The sequence below is a fragment of the Entelurus aequoreus genome, linkage group LG20, assembly GCF_033978785.1.
Source record: "Entelurus aequoreus isolate RoL-2023_Sb linkage group LG20, RoL_Eaeq_v1.1, whole genome shotgun sequence".
In the NCBI taxonomy this organism is placed as follows: domain Eukaryota; kingdom Metazoa; phylum Chordata; class Actinopteri; order Syngnathiformes; family Syngnathidae; genus Entelurus; species Entelurus aequoreus.
In genome coordinates this window covers 14,784,481-14,794,480 of record NC_084750.1, presented here as the reverse complement: position 1 = coordinate 14,794,480, position 10,000 = coordinate 14,784,481, and the positions used below count along the sequence as shown (strand labels likewise).

The 10,000-nt window shown below is 35.0% G+C and overlaps 3 protein-coding genes across 5 annotated transcripts in view; 2 read left to right on the top strand and 1 right to left on the bottom strand.

Annotated features, from left to right (window-relative positions):
• LOC133635942 (sorting nexin-13-like) overlaps nt 1-1,391 on the top strand; it is a 97,539-nt gene extending 96,148 nt beyond the window's left edge. For 2 of the 3 annotated variants that reach the window (XM_062029421.1, XM_062029420.1), the window contains exons 25-26: nt 335-566; nt 1,093-1,391. In XM_062029421.1, the coding sequence (XP_061885405.1) occupies nt 335-566; nt 1,093-1,171 (311 nt within the window). In that variant the 3' untranslated portion in view covers nt 1,172-1,391. The remainder of the gene's footprint in view (nt 1-334; nt 567-1,092) is intronic. The other variant, XM_062029422.1, reaches the window with a different exon arrangement.
• Nucleotides 1,392-3,830: 2,439 nt separating this feature from the next.
• dmac1 (distal membrane arm assembly component 1) lies at nt 3,831-6,600 on the bottom strand. Its single transcript, XM_062029417.1, has 3 exons — nt 6,438-6,600; nt 4,103-4,393; nt 3,831-3,982 (listed from the first exon to the last, which is right to left on the bottom strand). The coding sequence occupies exons 1-3, from the start codon at nt 6,493-6,495 to the stop codon at nt 3,912-3,914; spliced, it is 420 nt and encodes a 139-aa protein (XP_061885401.1). The 5' UTR covers nt 6,496-6,600; the 3' UTR covers nt 3,831-3,911.
• LOC133635594 (biotinidase-like) overlaps nt 6,271-10,000 on the top strand; it is a 25,919-nt gene continuing 22,189 nt past the window's right edge. The window contains exon 1 of the mRNA XM_062028817.1: nt 6,271-6,718. Coding sequence (XP_061884801.1) covers nt 6,494-6,718 — 225 coding nt within the window. The 5' untranslated portion in view covers nt 6,271-6,493. The remainder of the gene's footprint in view (nt 6,719-10,000) is intronic.

The window sequence follows — 10,000 nt, the reverse complement described above, 5'->3', positions numbered from 1 at the left end:
GTCGAAATTGAAGATTAACTATGTTTCAAAATTTAATTGTCATTTTTTTTCGTGTTTTCTCCTCTTTTAAACTGTTCAATTAAGTGTAAATATCATTAATTATTAATAATAACATAGAGTTAAAGGTAAATTGAGCAAATTGGCTATTTCTGGCAATTTATTTAAGTGTGTATCAAACTGGTAGCCCTTCGCATTAATCACTACCCAAGAAGTAGCTCTTGGTGTCAAAAAGGTTGGTGACCCCTGGTGTAGATGATTCAGTAAGACAAGTGAGCCCCTTGTGTTCATCCCAAGTATTGCACTTTATTGAGCGCTCATGTTTCCTTATGTGCAGATGAGCTGAAGCACATCATCGGTGCGGACACCACTCGCAAGGGCATACTGCGGGTCTTCAACATGTTCCAGTACCAGCCCATGAACCGACGACTGGTCTACGTGTTCCTGGAGGGCTTCTTGGAGACCATGTTTCCTCAGTACAAGTTCCCGGAGCTTTTTGTCAAGCTGCACTCCCGCTCGCCGCGCATCCACAGATATAGCCAGAAACTCAAATCTTCCTCCCTCAAAAGGTGACAAAAGCGAAGTCAACACACACACACACTTAAGAGCTAAACTTTTGAGCTTGGGGGAGGGGCTTAATGTGAACTTTAAAGTATGGAAACACGCCCACAAACAAAGCAATGGCATCCAGACTGAACATGACAGCCTTTAAGTCACCGTCGTTTTGCCCCTCTCAGATGTTTTTAGTTGTTCAGCTTGATCAGGGCGGGTTTGTGTTGGTCCTAATAGGCGGCCCATGAGTACTGTACCCCTTTTTTTTTTTTTAAACTGCAGGAATAATTAGCATACACCCACACCTTGCCTTACCTTCCGGCCCGCTTCTGCGATTGGGCGCCACCATCAAGGCGAAGCAGCCGCAGTCCCGACTCGCCCCCCTTAATGCTGTAGACGTTTTAACTACAAAAAAGCTGCACTCTTGTAGTTGTGTTTCCGTGGCAACCAAATATGTCAAAAGCACTGGTTTACGAGGCGCTGTTTTTAAAATGTGACTGAACAAATATAGGATGAATGGATTTTTTTTTTTTTTTTTTTAAGCCTCGGGGCTTCTCTTGGATCCTTTCGTGTTCCTGACTGTACGTCACAATCCTCCAGGAGGAAGCCACACCCCCTTTAACTCCAACCCTGACGACCAAAGCCCACGTGTGAACATTGAAGAAACGACGAGCGTCGTCACGAGCACACCAGTAGTATGCTTCAAAGAATGTATCGCGTGTGTGGCCTGTGGACAATTCAGTGCGAGCGTGTTTGAGTGGTAAAAAAAACAAAAACGGTGCCAGTGTGGGCGAGCGAGGTCGCCTTAAGAGTGTAAAAAAAAAAAAAAAAAAAAAAATTTACGCACACTAGGACATGACTGAATCCTTCACTAGAGATATATGGACAAATATCCCTAATCACGTTTTGTGCAATATTACTTTAATGCATGTGAATTCTTGTACAGTCAACGAGATATTATTTTTTAAAAACTTTAACATTCCATTGTACTGCTTTTCTTTTTACAGACTTGTTTTATAAGTCATTTTTCCCCCCCCCACTACCCAAGTGTTTTACCTGGACGGTCACTTTTATTGGCAAGCTAGCCAGTAGGCTCAAGCAGGATCAGGCCCCTCCCCCCCACGTGACCTGTGCAATCACTGCAAATAAGCACTTAAGTAGCAACTGCGGGAGAGCGCCTCCTATTGGCTGGACGGAGCACCCAAAGCCGCGGTCATTGGTCGGCGCTCAGCTTCGGCGGAGGAATAAACCGACTTGTACACGGAAGGTGATCACCACCTTTTTAACCCCAATACGTGCATATACTTGTACAGTTTGTGTCAATAGCGTGCCTAAATGTTCTTTCAACTCTATTTTCATATTTTTCTTTAACCTAAAAAAACAAAAAAAAGAGCAAATCAGAATGTCATGATCACTTTACTCGACTGAAATGACCTTTAGTGTTTGTTTTGTTTTTGCATCATGCTTCTCAACAAACCTTCCTTGAGAGCAACTGTGCTCAGATCAGTATAACACTAATAAAAAGGTAACTCAGACTCCATCCATCCATCTTCTTCCGCTTATCCGAGGTCGGGTCGCGGGGGCAGCAGCCTAAGCAGGGAAGCCCAGACTTTCCTCTCCCCAGCCACTTCGTCCAGCTCTTCCCGGGGGATCCCAGGCCAGCCGGGAGACATAATCTACCCAACGTGTCCTGGATCTTCCCTGTGACCTCCTACCGGTCGGACGTGCCCTAAATACCTCTCTAGGGAGGCGTACGGGTGGCATCCTGACCAGATGCCCGAACCACCTCATCTGGCTCCTCTCCATGTGGAGGAGCAGCGGCTTTACTTTGAGCTCCCCCTTTGAGCTTCTCACCCTATCTCTAAGGGAGAGCCCCAAACTCATTTGGGCCGATTGTACCCGTGATCTTGTCCTTTCGGTCATAACCCAAAGCTCATGACCATAGGTGAGGATGGGAAACGTACACTACCGTTCAAAAGTTTGGGGTCACATTAAAATGTCCTTATTTTTCAATGAAGATAACTTTAAACTAGTCTTAACTTTAAAGAAATACACTCTATACATTGCTAATGTGGTAAATGACTATTCTAGCTGCAAATGTCTGCTTTTTGGTGCAATATCTACATAGGTGTATAGAGGCCCATTTCCAGCAACTATCACTCCAGTGTTCTAATGGTACAATGTGTTTGCTCATTGGCTCAGAAGGCTAATTGATAATTAGAAAACCCTTGTGCAATCATGTTCACACGTCTGAAAACAGTTTAGCTCGTTACAGAAGCTACAAAACTGACCTTCCTTTGAGCAGATTGAGTTTCTGGAGCATCACATTTGTGGGGTCAAATAAGGGGGGGGGGGGTTAAAGTTAAGTTAAAGTACCAATGATTGTCACACACACACTAGGTGTGGTGAAATTTGTCCTCTGCATTTGACCCATCCCCTTGATCACCCCCTGGGAGGTGAGGGGAGCAGTGGGCAGCAGCGTAGCCGCACCCGGGAATCATTTTTGGTGATTTAACCCCCAATTCCAACCCTTGATGCTGAGTGCCAAGCAGGGAGGTAATGGGTCCCATTTTTATAGTCTTTGGTATGACCCGACCGGGGTTTGAGCTCACAACCTACCGATCTCAGGGCGGACAGATTGAGTTTCTGGAGCATCACATTTGTGGGGTCAAATAAGGGGGGGGGGTCCTCTCCAAGGTTTCTCATAGTCATTCACATTGACGTCCCACTGGGGTTGAGTTTTCCTTGCCCGTATGTGGGCTTTGTACCGAGGATGTCGTTGTGGCTTGTACAGCCCTTTGAGACACTTGTGATTTAGGGCTATATAAATAAACATTGATTGATTGAATTAAACGCTCAAAATGGCCAGAAAAAGAGAACTTCCATCTGAAACTCGACAGTCTATTTTTGTTCTTAGAAATGAAGACTATTCCACAAAATTGTTTGGGTGACCCCAAACTTTTGAACGGTGGTGTATATATGATGATTTATCAAAATATAAAAGAAATATACCTGAACAGAACGCTCATGATGGTTACACCAAAAAGTAACGCCATGTATCGCGTTTTTGTGGCATTTTTATGCTATTTCCAAGCATCTTTTTATTATTGTTGATTTTAAATGGTCAAACTAGTGCATATTTTATATGCGTGTCCTAGTAAACAAAACAAAAAGTCATATTTATTTTGATTGTTACATTTTGAAGTACATTTGTGCAGGTGGGTGCGAATGTAGCCATGACCAGAGCTGTACACACATGGAAAAATGCAATAACTCCTTGATATGCTTATAATGTATATTTGTCACACATAATTATGCCCGTTTCAAACAGTGTCTTTGTCCATGTTTATCCCCAAGCTGCCTCACTTCTCGTCCGCCCTCTGCATTTTCCCCACAGGGTCAACCATGACGATCACTCCCCATCCAGCCACACCTAATAAGAGGGAACAAGTCATTATAAATGTTTAATTCACGCTAACATGTATTGTTGATATATTTTCTCTAACATGTATTGTTGATATATTTTCTATGAGTCTACTGGCGTCCTACTCACATGCTGCGAATGTGATCTGTGCGACGATCCCTATGGTGGTCGGCCCGCGCTGGCGCATGACTGTACGGGCGCCGTTGTACACGTAGGCCCCGGCCACGATCAGACCGCCGCCGCAGATGAGGCGGCAGCTCAAGCAGTCCTTAAAAGCCTGTAACGACTTGGACGTGGGAGGTTTAGTAGTAATGTCACTTATTTCTCCTCCTGTTGCTGCTTCCGGTGTTGCCATCTTGTTCCGGTGCGTGTGTGCTAACGAGAGCTGCGCGAAAGCGTTTAACTTGGCGCATATGTCACCTGTTTAAAAAAAAGACACTTCAAAAATTCAGCAGGCGGTCATGAAATGTGCCAAATTAACGTTCTCACTGCTTCATATTTTATGACATATGTTCATTTTCCAGAAAGAAAGTTGTCAGTAAAACTGCCTGATCAGTTTGCGCATGTGCAAACATAACTTCCTGCCGTGCGAGAGTTTTACGACGCTGTGTTGTAAAACATATAAAAACATGTACAAACCACGTGGAAAGCGAAACTTTAAACAAAACGTGTATTTTTTGATGATTTGATATTACCAGTCGATCATTTTACGAACCGTGGTTTTAAAACAGTCAAGCGGATCGTGGACTGGCATCCAGAAAGGGCTCCGAAAAATACTATTTCCGGTTTACGGCAGTCCACGCTTTCAAAATACAGGTTTTTGTTTACTTAAGAGGGTTTTTTTCCCCTCGGTGAGGGATTTAAACGTACAAAGTAAGTGGAAAGCGAACATTTAAAAAAAAGTGTGTAGTTGTCGATTATTTGATATTATCAATATATGTTAACGAACTGTTGTTTTATAAAACAGTCAAGCAAAAGGGGCTCCTATAAAATACTACTTCCGGTTTACGGCAGTCTATATGTGTGTATTGCGCTCTCAAAATAGAGGTTTTTGTTTACTTAAGAGTTTTTTTTCCCTCGGTGAGGGATTTAAATGTACAATGTACGTGGAAAGCGAAACTTTAAAAAAATATATATATTTATATATACATATATATTGTATTTTAGTTACTTTATTGAGTTTACAACCCCTGGCGCTGTTTTATATTGTTTTTGTACTTATTTTGATTATTATTATTTCTCAATTGTTTGTAAATGTTGCAATTTATAAATAAAGGTTTATAAAAATCTCTCAAAAAAAAAAAAAGACGACTTCCGGTTTACGGCAAACGTACGTGTATTGCGCTTTCAAAATAGAGGTTTTTGTTTATTTGACAGTTTGTTCCCCTCCATTAGGGATTTAAAAGTGGACGTTCTTGGTCAAACTTGGCGCATATGTCAGCTTTTTAAAAGACACTTCAAAAATTCAACCGGCGCTGAGAAAATGTACACAATGTATGTTCTCACTGTCACATATTTTATTACATAATATGTAAATTTTTCCAAACAAATGAGAGTTGTCTAGTACTAAACTGCCTGATCAGTTTGCGCATGTGCAAACATAACTGCCTGCCGTGTTAGTTTGTTGTAAAACATTTTATTAAAAATGTACAAAGCACGTGGAAAGCGAAACTTTAAACAAAACGTGTAGTTTTTGATGGTTTGATATTACCAGTCGATCATTTTACGAACCGTTGTTTTAAAACAATCAAGCAGATCGTGGACTGGCATCCAGAAGGGGCTCCGAAAAATACTATTTCCGGTTTACGGCAGTCCACGCTTTCAAAATAGATGTTTTTGTTTACATAAGAGTTTTTTCCCTCGGTGAGGGATTTAAAAGTGGACATTCACGGGTGGCTTGGTCAAACTTGGCGCATATGTCAGCTGTTTAAAATACACTTCAAAAATTCAACCGGCGGTGAGAAAATGTACAAAATGTATGTTCTCACTGTCGCATATTTGATTACATAATATGTTCATTTTTCCAAACAAATGAGAGTTCTCATTAAAACTGCCTGATCAGTTTGCGCATGTGCAAACAACTTCTTGCCGTACTTGTGTCGTAAAACATTTTAAAAAATGTACAAAGTACGTGGAAAGCGAAATTTTAAACAAAGTGTGTAGTTGTCGATTATTTGATATTATCAGTCGATTTTTTTACGAACTGTTTTAAAACAGTCACGCGAATAGTGGAGTGACACCAAGGCATCCAGAAAGGGTGCTGTCACGTGATACTGCCTATAAACATTCTACTTCCGGTTAACGGTAGTCCACGAGCGAGTAGCGTGCTTTCAAAATAAATGTTTTCGTTTACTTGAGATTTTTCCCCTCGGTGAGGGATTTAAAAGCTCCAATGTCCCAGTGGACTTGCGTCATCTTGGTTAATTAATGTCAGTCTGCGTTACAAAATGTCTTACCTGCTGACCTTGTTCGGCTGGTAAGACACACCTGGAACAACTTTGTGTACTTCCAGTAGTAATCATGTCGCTGCAGGTAACTCTTATGCTTATGGCGGTGTGGACGTTCACGGCAGCTTTTGGTCAAACGTGGCACACTTTGGACTCCTCGTACGTCGCTGCGGTGTATGAACATCACCTGATCCAAAACCCGAACCCCCTGGTCCCCGTGTCCCGGCACCAGGCCCTCCAGCACATGCAGAAGAACTTGGACGTCTACGAGGCGCAAGCAGCTCTGGCAGCCCAGCAGGTAGGAAGCAGGAATGCATGACTTTATATATATATATATATATATATATATATATATATATATATATATATATATATATATATATATATATATATATATATATATATATATATATATATATATATATATATATATATATATATATATATATTTTTTTTTTTTTTTTTTTTTTTAAATGTATGTATATATATATATATTTATATATATATTTATATGTATACTTATTTATTTATTTTTATTTATATATATTTATATATATATTTATGTATATATATTAATATATATATATATTTATTTATTTTTAATTATATATATATATATATATATTAATATATATTTATGTATATATATTAATATATATATATATATTTATTTTTTTTTTTTAATTTATTTATTTATATATATATATTTATATATATATTTATGTATGTATATTAATATATATATTTATATTTATATATATTTTTATTTATTTATTTTTATTTATATATATATTTATGTATATATATTAATATATATTTATATATATATATTTATTTATTTTTATTTATATATATATATATATTAATATATATATTTATGTATATATATTAATATGCATAGACATTTATGTATATATATTAATATGCATATACATAAATATATATATAAATATATATATAAATATATATATACATATATATATATATTTTATTTTTTTTATTTTATTTTATTTATTTATTTATTTTTTTTAAATGTATGTATATATATATATATTTATATATATATTTATATTTATATATATATACTTATTTATTTTTATTTATATATATATATTTATATATATATTTATGTATATATATTAATATATATATATTTATTTATTTTTAATTATATATATATATATATTAATATATATATATATTTATTTATTTTTTTAATGTATTTATTTATTTATATATATATATTTATATATATATTTATGTATATATATTAATATATATATATTTATATTTATATATATATATTTTTTTTTATTTTATTTATATATATATTTATGTATATATATTAATATATATTTATATATATATATTTATTTATTTTTATTTATATATATATATATTAATATATATATTTATGTATATATATTAATATGCATAGACATTTATATATATATATAAATATATATATATATATATATATATATATATATATATATATATATAAGTATATATATATATATATATATATATATATATATATATATATATATATATATATATATATATATATATATATAAGTATATATATATATATATATATATATATATATATATATATATATATATATATATATATATATATATATATATATATATAAGTATATATATATATATATATATATATATAAGTATATATACAATATATAAGATTTAAAAAATAGATTTTAGGGGGGGGGGAATACAAAAAACTAGTGAAATGATCGGTCCATGCAGCTAGTTAATTTTACTAGATAATACATTAATTAAATTAAGATTTATATATCTAGAAATTAGCAGGACTTTCAAGATAAAATACCTATTTTATTCTACAAATAAGCCTGCCATTTTTAAATTAAGCATCCTCGGGACGTTGCCGTATCTTTTAACAATTTTGTAACAAAGTGGAGGAAACCAAAATATATTATTGGACTAGGGTTGTCTCGATACCAATATTTTGGTACCGGTACCAAAATGTATTTCGGTACTTTTCTAAATTAATCTAAAGGCTTAGTGGCCACATGCGTGGACAGCACCTTTTAGCTCTTATTTCCGAAATTGTGTACACTACTGAATTGGGGTCTTATGGCCACTTATGTGGACACGTATACTGCCATCTGGTGGTGTCAGAAGAGTATAACATACAATGGAATTTGGGGAAAAAAAGTGTAAAAATAAGAATTAGCATGTCACTAAACATGAAGTACACGTTTGTGTACTTATGGACTAAGTACATCATATCAAAAGATGATTCTTAGTTTTTATTCTAATTAGGGTCTAATAAGCCCAAATAGCAAAGAGAAATTAAAAAAGCATGTAAACAAACAGCTTGGGCCTTACGAGGTTGTTAAGGGGACCACAAAAATGTGCATTATTGGGTTTATTTTAACAAAAAAATCTTAGGGTACATGAAACATATGTTTATTATTGCAATTTAGTCCTTAAATAAAATAGTGAACATACTAGACAACTTGTATTTTAGTAGTAAGTAAACAAACAGACTCCTAATTAGTCTGCTGACGTATGCAGTAACATATTGTGACATTTCCACCTATTATTTTGTTTACATTATAAAGGACAAACTGTAAAAAAGGAATATTAATCTACTTGTTCATTTACTGTTAATATCTGCTTATTTTCTGTTTCAACATGTTCTATCTACACTTCTGTTAAATGTAATAATCACTTATTCTTCTCTTCTTTGATACTTTACATTAGTTTTGGATGATACCAAACATTTAGGTATCAATCCGATACCAAGTAGTTACAGGATCATACATTGGTCATATTCAAAGTCCTCATGTGTCCAGGGACGTATTTCCTGAGTTTATAAATATAATTTAAATTTAAAAAAAAGTATCAAATATCAACATATTGATGTAATCATAGTAGTATCGACTAGATACGCTTCTGTACTTGGTATCATTACAGTGGATGTCAGCTGTAGATCCACCCATGGCGTTTGTTTACATTGTGACGCCGGTGAGCTATTGTGTCCTCCTACGGTGTGTAGTGAAGCATGTTTACCTATTCCCCGTCCTGCAGTGATAATGATACTTGTAAGAAACTTACTTTATTTGTCGCCATGGAGACGAGGATTAGTGATTTCGAAGTAGCTAAAACACTGCAGACTGCGGATGGATGTCTTAAAGCACCTCTTCCTGAGGGTGTTTCAGTGTTATATCTTGTTTTTTTTGTAGTTTTTAAGCCAAAATGCGTCCGTTCTCCCTTTTCTGTCCACACACTGTGTCTGCTTGTAAGTACTCTGTGTGTGTGCACTGCCGAACATGCTCCTCTGCTCGTAAAACCAGCAATGTCACAACGTGACGATACGCCGTCATGCCTGTAAAAAAAGAAGAAGGGGGGAACAGGTACTTTTCAAACAGAGTATAGTAGCGTTTTTGATTCATTATTTATATATATATATATATATATATATATATATATATATATATATATATATATATATATATATATATATATATATATATATATATATATATATATATATATATATATATATATATATATGTATGTATGTATG